This window comes from Mesoplodon bidens (assembly GCF_964165515.1).
Source record: "Mesoplodon bidens genome assembly, chromosome: 13".
NCBI classification, from domain to species: domain Eukaryota; kingdom Metazoa; phylum Chordata; class Mammalia; order Artiodactyla; family Ziphiidae; genus Mesoplodon; species Mesoplodon bidens.
This window is the reverse complement of record NC_138169.1, coordinates 12,713,785-12,726,261: the sequence shown is the minus strand read 5'-3', so window position 1 is coordinate 12,726,261 and position 12,477 is coordinate 12,713,785. Positions and strand designations below refer to the sequence as shown.

Genomic DNA, 12,477 nt, shown 5'->3' with positions numbered 1-12,477 from the left:
CGTGGCCTGTGTCTGCTGCTCAGTTAGCATTGGCCTTGGCACGCAGATGCTGTGGTTTGGTGCTATTCGTGGTCAACCTCAGGATGGGTTGGGAAGGTGATTTGGTGTGGCATCTCCTAGGTTGGTGTTTGAGGAAGCTGAGAAGGGGCCCCAGGGTTCTCAGTACTTCCACACAGGGGATGACCTGTGAATGCAGGAACTTAACCTGGACCTGCAGTTCAGAGCCAGCGTGCAAATGATGCTCCTTTCCCTGGTGTTTGCATACACTCATTTCACTGTAGCATTCTAGGATCTCTCTAATCCAGAATACCAGTGTGGGGTTGGAGCCCTTGATGGGGAGGAAGCCACGTGACGAAACTTAGTGGAGGACGTGAGCACGCAGGCCCTCTCCTTTTCTTTCAATAGCTTGTCCCTCAAAAGAGCTTTGCTGTTCTTGTCATTTTGTCTGTGGCCCTCGAACAGATGATTCTCAAGTCCTTCCCTTCCATCCCCATGTCTCCACTAGCAGGACAGCCCCACCTGGATGTGTCCAGTTGTGTCCCTCAGCCTTGGACTTGGTCCTCGAGTTCAGTGAGATCACCATGCAGACTGTCTTGCACAGTGCCTGGAGTACAGCTGCTTTATAAACGTTGGCTTTAATGGAACGGATGTCATCATCTGTCTCCTAATAATATAAATAGTAATAGTAACTACCATTTATTGAAAACCTGCTGTGTGCTGAGAACTGTGCTTGCCACTTACACACACTGTTTCTAATCCTTATGCTGGTACAGCAAAGTTGAAATTATGGATGGCTTGGTATTTTTTTTTAATTGAAGTATATAGTTGACTTACAATATTGTTTCAGGCGTACAGCAAAGCAACTCAGTTATGTGTATATATTTTTTGATGGCTTGGTGTTGAATACCTTTTATTCATGCTTGCTTTTTGGCTTAACTGTCCTGCCCTGCCGTTCCCAACATCCCACATGTAAATACTTTCTATTCTTCAAGATTCCCTTTATTTTAAAAATAATTATTTTATTTATACATATTTTGAATCAATAAATAAACAATCGTGTTGCAGTAAATCAAAAGTCATAAAAGGGCATCTACTGGAAAATACATCTCCCTCTCACCTCTCTCCACCTACCACCTAGTTCCCTCCTCAGGAGCAACTGTGTTACGGGTTTTAGGGTTTCCTTTAAATACCATTTCCATGAACCTCTGACCTCTCAGTCAAAAACAATGTCTTGTCTTTTCCCCATCCTGATTTTTATCTTGTATATACTTTTTCATTTTATCCTGAGAGCATTTATAAGAGGTGTTAACAGGTAAAATACCATTAACTACTTTCTCTCCTCTGAACTGAACTTTTTTTTTTTTTGCGGTATGCGGGCCTCTCACTGCCGTGACCTCTCCCGTCGCGGAGCACAGGCTCCGGACGCGCAGGCTCAGCGGCCATGGCTCACGGGCCCAGCCGCTCCGCGGCATGTGGGATCCTCCCAGACCGGGGCACGAATCCGCGTCCCCTGCATCTGCAGGCGGACTCTCAACCACTGCGCCACCAGGGAAGCCCTGAACTGAACTTTTTAAATACACTTTATACATGTCTTCACTAGCAGCCTACTGCAGAGTGGAGAGGTTAACGTCCTGTAATCCCCTCAGGGACAGGGCCAGGGTCTCGCGCGTCCCGTGCCCAGTAGTTTCATTCAGTGTGCTTGTAACTCATAAATACATAGCTTAACATATTAGTTGTCTTTGTCCTTTCGAATGTCTTGATAACTATGGACACGGTCCATGCCATAAAAAAACTGCCATGAATGTAGTTGAGAGCGAAATGCTTTGTCTCCCGGCTATCCAGAGAATAGTATAAACCGCACCCCCTTTTCTTATGCAGAATCGCAAAGGTGCCGTGAGTGAGCTGGAACACATTCCTGACGCAGTTTTATGTGATGTGCATTCTCACGATGGTGTTGTCATTGCTGGGTAAGCAAAAACAGTTTTTCAGTTAATATCCTTCATCCTAAGGTCTTTCACTTTTCATGGACCACCCTCTGCGTCCGAGCCACCTTATTCTCCCTTGGGAGTGCGTGCCTTCCCACTTACAGCCCTCGTGGAGATGGGCCGTCTCCATGACTCTATCCTCCAGTAGTTGAGATCTCTGAAGCTAGTGGTGAGAAGCGAGTGGTGTGGAGCGGCTCTGTAATCCATTTGTGTCAATGTATCTTTTGAGCTTTTAAATCACTCTTATGGCATGTTCTGTTAGATTTTCATTAAGGCAAACAGTTTGTATTTTATGAAGACATAAAAAAGTCAAGCAATAATAATAAGTGTTGGCAGAAACAGGTGCTATTTTTTTTTTTTTGCGGTATGCGGGCCTCTCACCATTGTAGCCTCTCCTGTTGTGGAGCACAGGCTCCGGACGCGCAGGCTCAGCGGCCATGGCCACGGGCCCAGCTGCTCCGCGGCATATGGGATCCTCCCGGACCGGGGCATGAACCCGTGTCCCCTGCATCGGCAGGCGGACTCTCAACCACTGCGCCACCAGGGAAGCCCCAGGTGCTATTCTTGCTCTCTTGTTCTGAAGCCTTTATTATGAGGAAGGGCTGTGGCCACAGGTAATCTTCCTTCCCCACCACACAGTTCGTATTTGCAGTTAACTTGCCCTGAAATGGGCTTTTTGTTTGTCTCCATTGCCAAGAAATTTAATTCTAACTTCTGTAAATTCCTTTGGCTTCTGTTCCAAAAATCACTTTCATGAATTCTTCATATTTTATTACAGAGATTTTTTTTTTTACAGAGATGTTTTTATGTGTTTCTTTAATGTATAATAAGAAGATAACTTTCTTCTTGGATTAACAAGATGTCTTGAACTAGAGTCTCACATTGTGTACTTAATGCCATAGAGACCAGGACACGTAAACTTCTGAGTCTGGATTGACTTCGGAGTGAGACACCCAAAAGTGGTTTCTACCTGGAGGAGCAAACAAAAACAAACCTTGGACTTAACAGCTTAGTAGTAGGAGAGCCTTTTTCTTTAAAGAAAACTCTTTCCTTCAGAAGCATTCCTTAATTGAAATTTCCAAGAGTCAGATTATTTTAATATTTTGTGGTCCGTAGTACCTATGTAAAAGTATTTTGCTTCAAACAAGATAAGCCTTAGGAGGAACACTTTCCATTAGCTTGTGTTTTACTGGCCATGATTTCGAGGCCAGTAAATACCCTTCTTGGGAGTGCTATAGAACTGTTACTATTAGAAAAATTAATGGACCAGAAATCTAGAATTTTATCCCTTCAGTTTACCAGTGTGGCTCAAGGCTTCTGCCCCTCATTGCTCAAGTATGGGCCTGAGAGCTCATGCTAGGTAAGATCCTTTTCACCTGCTAATTCTGAGATTCCTCAATAACTCCCAAAGGGACTGGGATCATTCTAGCTTAAAGAAGTTTCCTGGTGTGTCAGAGGCCTTTGAGGACAGACTGTTGAGACTGAACTGAAAGAGTCATAAAAGGAATTAGAAATAAAGGAGACGATTCTCGAAAGCCAATTATGAATTTCTTATCTGGACACTAGTCCAGATGCCAGTCCTTCTTTTCCTGCCTCTCCGTTCCCTCGAGGCCTGCTCAACATTACAGATTATGCCAGCACAAAGAAAGCGATGGCAGAGTTTAGTGGATCGATAAGATGAAACTTGATCTGTGGGTCAGAGAGGCTCCTCATGGCCCCTCTTTCTAAGAGAACCTTACGTTTATGGCCTAGCATCAGATACTTCAATCTTGCTTGTATATAGAGCATTTTGTGTTTATCATTAAAATTTTATCAGGTGGTTACGATGCTTGTTTTCTGGGTCAGATCTTGAATCCCTTTTCATTTGAGACAGCGGTGTTTGTGGTTACCTCATTCCCAATCAATGTTGTATTCACCAGGCTTTCTGCAGTTATGTATCTCCAAGGAGCTTCTTAAAGAGACAGTGGCCATCTCACCATTTCCTTCTCTTTTACTTCTCTTGCATTTCTCCTATTTTGCATCTTCCCTTCCTTTTTCTCTATTTTTTTACACAAGTAGAATCTGTTCAGATGCTTAGTTTTTTTATATCTGCAGCTAACCGATGTGACATTTTTGCATTTAAACCTGTTAAATGTATTTTATATAATTGATGAAGATTATGTTGCAGAATCTCGCCCCAGCTTCTTCCCAGCTTTTCAGTCCTTTCGTGTGAATGTTCCTGGTTTGGAGCTGCATTGCTTAGGCTTAGACTAATTTGTGTCACACTTAAGCTTAGAGCGAACCCAGTCTTGGCTCTGCCTTACTCTTCTTTGCGCGCAGAAACAGGGCACCCTGCAGATGCGCATTCACTCGGACACGCTGAGACACTCGAGTCCCTGTCCAGTGAAAGGACCTGGACGCCTCTCACCTGAGGTTTGTTTTTCCAGCATAGGAAACAGACGTTATTCTCAAAGCTTTTGATCTTTCACTCTTGTCCATGAGTGTTTGCTTCCTTTCCTATCTAATGGGTGATAGTTTTCCAGTTACCTTTTCCTGATGTTTGGAGCCTTTGAAATTTGTTTCCAACCTCCCTTTCTCCTCATTACTCTTCCCAGGGCACCTTTGGTTCCCCACCCCCCACCACACTGTCCTAGTTACCTCTGACCGTGTCATTTTTTTAACTTGAGATGCAATTTCCATACCATAAAATCCACCCTTTTAAATTGTGTCAGTGATTTTTAGTATATTCACAAGGTTGTATAACTGCCCACCATTATCTAATTCTAGAACGTTTTCATTACCCCCAAAAGTAACCCAGTCCCCGTTTTTTCACGCCCAGCTCAAGCCTTGCCTCCTCCCACAGGTTCCATGGGGCGCTAGCCTATTAGCGCCCACTGCCGCTCCGCCCAGCGTCTACCCTCCTCACACCTCCGGAGGGGTGATTATCTGCAGCTTATAAGGCAGCTAATCATGCGGCCTTGAGGCTTCGCCTAAGCATTTTTGTCTTAACTTTACAGCCATGTATTTTTTTTCAGTTAATTTGTAAGCATCTTTTAAAACTAGAGGTGATATATATTATTTCATTAAATGCTCTGTAGTACTAATACATCTTTTTTAGTCTGAAAAAAAGCATTAACATTTGATAGACTCCCTTCCCCCCACCTGTATACTACATGTTACGTGGGAAGCTGGAGGAATTCCTAATTTCTTTTGTCTGTTCTCCGATTTCTTAGTTTTTTTCAACTTAGAATCATACAGCTTGAAACCCGGAAGGAACTTAGAGATTCTCTTCGGAAACGCTCATTCTGGGTGAGGTAGCTGAGGCTCCGCAAGGTCCGGGGAGTGGGGCTGGCACCCGTGCCCTGCCTGCCCCGCTGTGCTTCTGTTGGGGGCGTGCAGAGAGCCGGGCCCCAGTGCTGCCTTCTCCAGCCCTCGCTCGCTACTCTGATGGCTTGGCTATTATAGCGTCACTTTGGTTTCTTTTATGGCATGTATGGACCTTTCCTTTCTGTTAAAAATGAAAACAGTAGTAAAACCACATTGTCTTTGCAAAACTATTAGAAAGTGGAGAAGAGAAATTCCACCTAAATCCCAGCATGCTACCACAATTCCCGTTGTGGTTTTTGGTGTGTACCGTTTATTTTTCTGCCTGTTTTTTAATACATATTTTAATTACTGGATTTAGGCGGATGGATTTTTATTTTTTCCAGATTACGAAATTATTTTAGGGACTTCCCTGGCAGTCCAGTGGTTAAGACTCTGCACTTCCACTGCAGGGGGCACGGGTTCGATCCATAGGTGGGGAACTAGGATCCTGAAGGCCGTGTGGCACAGCCAAGAAATTTTTAAAAAGAAATTATTTTAAAATGCATTCATAATCCTCAACTTCTTTTCCATTTAACTTTTTGCCTTGAAGTCTCTAAACCATCCCTCAAACCCCGTCTCCTGAGTGCACCTTCCTTTTTTTCGGTCAGTGCTATAAGTAAAGGTAAAGATCAAGAGTTTGATCTTGTTGACTGTACCGTCTTAAAATGGTGGGGGCCATGTATTAAGCATGTTTGTAACCTCAGAGCCTAACACCAGTCCCAGCACCGAGGAAACTTTGGGGAAGGTATGTAGAGAAGGAAAACTCCTTGCACTTCTGAGCCCCTGCACTCTCTGAGCCTCCTTACCGCATCTTTGACTTACCAAACTCTTACTCTGGCCCTTCCTCGTGCCTCTCTGTGGTGTCATGTGGCCACCTAGCAGTGATATGCAGCATCCCAGAAAATACCAGAAACAGTTGTTTTCTTTGCTGGCCAGGTAAGTGGAAGTTCCTTCAACGGTGACTATGTGTGTAATTCAAATACAACCTTTACTTTGATTTTTTTCTGGCTAAAATTTCCCATTTCTTCAACCTGAGAATAATTTGTGCTGAGAAGCCACCAATCTCTGCGATAAGCCACCTGTCTCTTTCTCTCAGAGCTCAGCCTCTGTCTGTGTTTTCTTTGTGATCTGGTAGCGTTCCTGAAATGCGGTGAGGTTTAGTGTGTGCCTTCCTTGGATTTAGAAGAAGAGATGTTATCTAGAAAGTTGGTTGATAATAAGTGATTAGGAAGCATGGTGTTTGTTTCTCTGTTTTTGTTTGTTTGTGGTGAGAGCTCCGAGAATTAGAATGTCTCTCAAATTATACGTTTAGCATTGAGGGAAAAGACTAGAAGGGACGAGGTTATGACGGCATCCCCGTCCTGTTTTGTGAGGCCTAGACTGTCCTCTTTCTCCACAGTTGCACTCTGGGAGTTAAGGGTGTTGAAAACAGATGACATCGTGAGTTCAGAAGGGTCACATTATAACCTGAGATGTAGGTCTAGGTATAATTTGCCAGGAATATATTCGCTTTACTGCCATCTAGTGAAGGAGAGCATCTCGGATAAAACTTGCGGGAGAAACTCAAGCGGGGGGCTCACTGGGAGCCTTGTGCCAGCTCTGCTAACCATTAAGCTATTAGCTCGCGAGAAGCTTTTATCAGATGCCCAGGAGTATGGTGGTGTTTTGCAATGAAGTCCCTCCTCACTGTTACTTAAGATTCATAAGTCTGAAGCGTTTCAGTTTGCATAAGAAAGCACACTATTCACATTAGAGGACCATTCCCCGTGCCCCCCCTTTTGGTTTTAAAAAACATCACGCCCCCTCTTTGTGTCAAGGTTTTTCTCAACACTCCTAAATGCCTCTCCTTCCGTTTTCCACTGTGGTGATCTGCCTTTTTAGGGTGCAACTCCTGCCTTGACTGGAAGGAACAGTGACTGTGTATCCATGTTTCTTCTCTGTCAAGTGTGGTTGGAGGGAAAACTGGATCGTCTGATGTCTCCAAGTGCTAGGTGTCTTCTTTCCCTGAAAAGTACTCAGTTGTCCTGTTTGGTCTCCTGCATTTCCTCCATCTCCGTTCCCTCTGAGGCAAGTGACACCAAGCAAAACCGCCCACACGTCTCTAGCAGCCAAGTGACCTCTGGCTGTCGTTCTGGCTTTTATCCTTCCTAGAGCTCTGTCTGTCACAACCTGGACAGAGTCGAGAGGGTTGCCAGTCTTATGTAGACATGAAGCAACATTTTGAGCCTCCAGTTTATATATGTAAAATTTGGTGTCTGAATCTCTGGTTGGTTCACTTTGCCTATTGACACTTTATTGGAATGTTATCATTGTTTATAATTAAGAACTGTTGGAAAATAATAGTTCAGACATAGGCACGTGTCTAAGGTGACTTGAAATATCTTGCTTTTAGCCATTTTTTCTCCACTTTTCCCAGTAATTAAAAATGTGCCTTTGTGGGCCTCCCTGGTGGCGCAGTGGTTGAGAGTCCGCCTGCCGATGCAGGGGATACGGGTTCGTGCCCCGGTCCGGGAGGATCCCATATGCCGCGGAGCGGCTGGGCCCGTGAGCCATGGCCGCTGAGCCTGCGCGTCCGGAGCCTGTGCTCCGCAACGGGAGAGGCCACAGCAGTGAGAGGCCCGCATACGGCAAAAAAAAAAAAAAAAAAAAAAAAAAAAAAAAAATGTGCCTTTGTATTGACCATGCACCATGCCAAAATATGGCTTTGATCTGAAATAGTGTGTATTTGCCCTGAATTTTACAACACTTGCTATTCAGGAGCTGAGGACCTCAAGGATGGTGTTTGTAATACTCTAGCTTCATGTGAATGTATAAAAATGGATAATACATAGGATTACTTTGAGGCTCTTGAGATGCTAACAGATGCTTTGTAAATACAGATTGGTGATAAAAATTGCATTAGATAAATGTCACCCCATATTTATACTTACTAAGGACTTGCTTTCTGTCTTTCTCCTTTTTAAAAAAACTTTTTCTCTTGACAGTTCCTTTCAACCTTGCGTTATATAGATTTTGTGCTGCTGCTTATTATGACATTGGATTGTTTCCCATAAAGAATTCGATCATTACCCGCTAGGGACCTCTTTTTATAAATACTTTTATTTATTTATTTTCTGCTGTGAGGTATACATGCTTTTCTGGTAAATAAGTCTGAGGTAAGATATTGATAAGAGACCAGAGGAGAGCTTTACATTTATTATATCCTTAATGAAGGAGCTCCAGAATATCCTTAATAAATACTGGTGAACTCATGACTGCATTTATCCATCTCTGGTTCTCCAAGGAATAATGGGAAGGGCCACAGCTACAGTAACTCTGCATAATCATCATTGACTCTGACTCTATTGATTGTGATTAACCAAGATGTATGGAAAACAGTTTTCAGTGTGTAGTGCATGGATCTCGTAAGGTCCATTAAGATGTTCATTATTTTTCAATTGGTGCATCTTAAGCTGCCCTTGATGTTTGTAGTAGTGCATTTCCACAGAAAGACTGCACCGTGGGATTGAGTTCATTTTGTTAATTGCATAACACAACACAGTCATGTTTCATAGAAAACAGTAAATACTCTTGCTTTCATTGATTTGTAATCTTTGGTATTACTAAAGAAAGTAATGGAGTATGTGTGACTAGATCCTAAAACCTCTGCATGTTAAGGGCATAAACGTTTCTTGAAACGTGGACACTGCACTTGTAGGGACCCCTGCCTAATGGCTTTGTAGGCTTTAAACCACTTCCATCTTCTGAGTTTAAGTCAGAATCGTTCATTCAGTATGTACTAAGCACAGATGAATACTGCAGACACATTCCTTGCTGAGGGGAGGGGTACACATCCCTTGCTCATAGGCCAAAGGGATACAGTTACAGGTGGTTACAAGACAGTGTGAGAGAGGTTAGGGTAGGGGAAGAGTGGGCACCATAACACACTGACTGGCGAGAGGCTCCTAGTGTAGGCTTCAGGTCCGGCAGGGTTTCTCCTGAGAAGTGACTTCTCAGTTGAGTCTGGAAGGGATGACTAGGAGTTGGCCAGGCAGAGTATTTATTTATTTATTTATTTGGCTGCACCAGGTCTTCGTTGCGGCACGCAGGCTCCTTTAGTTGTGGCATTCGGCACCTAGTTCCCTGACCAGGTATCGAACCCGGGCCCCCTGCGTTGGGAGCTTGGAGTCTTACCCACTGGGCCACCAGGGAAGTCCCCAGGCAGAGTTTTGTATGGAGTAAGGACGCAGGTAACTTGCATAGATTCCGTGGCTCCTCGCTCCCAAACCAACAGTGGGCATGAAAAATCCGTGACAGCATTTATTTTTCTGGTGAGTTGGATGGAATACAGCTTCAGAATCCTTCTCAACACAGGGCTGTAGGCAGCCACTACTGATTTATTGGGTTTGACACACAAACGAAACCATTTGCTGTTCCTGGCCTGAGGCCTCATAACAAGGCTCCGTTTGGCTGCTGTGAGTACTTGATCAGAATAGACTTGTGACTTTGGGGGTGGCTGTACGAGTATGGTCCTGTAGAGGGTGAAGTTTTACCAGCCATCCCACATGTGCTCCCACATCACCTGTGAAGCACGTGTAGGCGGCACCTTTGCATCTGCCCAGTCCCACGCCCCTTGCCAGCATACTGAGCTTTTTTGTTGTTGGCTTCTTGCCTTCCAGTTGAGCTGTAGTGGTAGAATTGATGAGTTAGGGTCAGGGGCTATGTCCCGCAAGCCTGAGTCACAGTATTGAAAACAGTAAATTCCTTATATTGCACTTAAATGGGGATGGTTCTTAAAAGCCGTATGTGTTTACAGACACTCATCAGAGGAGGCAGAGTGACTTGTTGGCTAAAGCAGCAGTTAGAGAAAAGCCTGGGGACCCGGTTTGACCCCAGCTGTGCCACTAAAATGTTTCTTGTGACCTTGGGTAAGTCACTTAACCTGACTCCCAGATTCTTAAAACAGTGCCCCAGGTTGTTGTGAAGAGCCTTGAAAAAAAATTTTTTAGCAAATCACTGGCAGCTGGAAGCAAAATGGAACCATCCCCCCACAGCTTCCACCTGCTTGGCTCCTTAGACGAGGAGAAAGGTTCAAGGTTGTTTGCAGCTGTACAGCATTTCTTCCATTTTCTTCAGGTCTCCTAGTCCAAATAAGTAGTCTGCTTATTGGAAATGTTCTAGTTAATGAAAGCTCTTCAGTGGTAAATCATTTCAAATTGGCAGTTCCTCTGGTGTGCCGAGCTTGAAAGAGGCTCTATTCCCATTCTTTCAACAAAAAATCAGCTGTGGTCTCTGACCTATTTATTTGGAGGTAAACTCAATGTTGCCAAGCATAAAAAAAGACTGGGAAAAGCATACATCTTCACTGGTCCGTGCCGTGGGCCGGGACCTCCTTACTCGTTTGGAAAAGGCTTCTTTCTTCCTTAGTTTTTCTTTAGTGTTCTTACATCAGCTAATATATTAGTCGCAGTTGTACTTTGCACAGGCACTAATTAGAGAGCCATCAACATTGGGGTCCAAAGGCTTACTGACAATGCAACTGTCATAGTGGTGTCTTAATTGGTTGAGTGTAATTGTCATTAGGCAGCCGTAAAGACATCTGGAGCTCTGGAGAAAAATCAGCCCTTTCCCTACCTCCCTTTCCTATCTGTTCTTGCTTCTCCTGGCCAACGTTATTAAGCGCTTTTAGATCACATTTAGGGTTTGGTCCAGGTCCCTCTGCCCCAAACAATGTTTTACCCTCATGAAAATGTCTGTTTCTTTAGCACGAGTTCATTAACACAGTCTGAGCACCACTGCTGTGGTTGCTTTCAAGTGTTAGATTTTAGAGCCTATTGCTGAGTCATCGTGTAGTACCTGCTGAAATAGGATATTTATTCTCTTTTCCCATCATAAAGGAGACACCGAGTCTTTTATATTTGCCTCGTGAGTTGTTTTGCAGCATTTATGCTATTATCATGCTTTTTGGCGATGAAGAATGGAGTTGATTTAAACAGATATGTATGGAAAATTTCATGTTTACCAAAACAATTTAGCTAATTCCGTGTTTTATAGAGAGGTTTTACTCAGTTTGGAAGTAAATGCAAGAAGTCTGACGCATCTCGATGCCTGCATTCCGGGTGTTTCACTGCTCATTAGCACTAGAAGGTGGGCAGCAGAAAGAAAAGGAGATGCCACTCAAACCAGCTGGGGACCCCCTTCTTCCAGCTGTGTGTAAGGCACTGTGACGGAGACTGTGGCGTTGAGGTGGGGCGTTCACGAGGACTTCACGGGCAGGGTGAGGAGACGTGGGATGTAGCAGTGAATGCCATTTCTTCAGGTCCAAGGGCACAGTAGTTGTTGAGTCAGAGAGGCTTCATGGAGGAGGAGGGCCTGGGCTAGGCCTTGAGACGTTGGTGGGCTTGAGTGAGGTAGGTGGTTCTCAATCTTGGTGGCACGTTGGGAAACACTGTTGTCTGGTTCCACCCCCAGAGAGTCAGATTTCATTGATCTGGTGTGCCCTTGGGTATTGGGAGTTTTAAAAGCATCCCAGGTGACTCTAATGTGTAGCCAAGGTTGACCCACCCAGCTGGGTCATGGGGAGGGAAGGGGCTCCAGAAAGGAGGAGCCAAGGTGCAGAGGCACCTATGGTGTGGAAGCCAGTGAACGGCAGGCCTGGCTAGAGGCCAGCTCATGCTAAGGAAGAGGAGAAAATGAGTCTGGAAGAGGGGTGGAGGCCAGTTTATGGAGAGTTCTCAGTGCCTGGCCGGTAGTTCAGGCTTCATTCAGTGTGGTGTTGAGGCCTCAGGATTTACAGAGGGCTTCCTAGGTGTCAAGTACTATTCTAGTTCTACTGTTCTGGTCACTGGATCAACATCAATGAGCAAGACCCAACCCCTGACCTTAGAAGCTTGTGGGTTCGTAGGGGAGGTGAACAGTCAGATGACTACACACGTACTCACACAATTGCCACGAGAGGAAAGTCTAGGCCGCTGTCATGGTAGATGATAAGGCTCGCGGGGTCTAGTGTGGAGGGCGAGGGAGAGAGGGAGAGAGATCCGCGTAGTCAGGTATTTTTGAGGGCTTGGCTGGTGCGGGGCTGGCTGCAGGTGGGCGAGGCTCAGGAGTGAGGAGGCTGCAGTGGGGCGGCTGGGAGCTGATGCGGGAGCGGGACCCGGTGGCAGCCTGG

General features: G+C 44.9%; 1 protein-coding gene across 1 annotated transcript in view; it reads left to right on the top strand.

The window, feature by feature from the left end:
• FBXW8 (F-box and WD repeat domain containing 8) overlaps window positions 1-12,477 on the top strand; it is a 117,391-nt gene that overhangs the window by 30,505 nt on the left and 74,409 nt on the right. Inside the window, exon 4 of the mRNA XM_081252506.1 lies at window positions 1,879-1,967. Within this exon, the coding sequence (XP_081108632.1) occupies window positions 1,879-1,967 (89 nt within the window). The remainder of the gene's footprint in view (window positions 1-1,878; window positions 1,968-12,477) is intronic.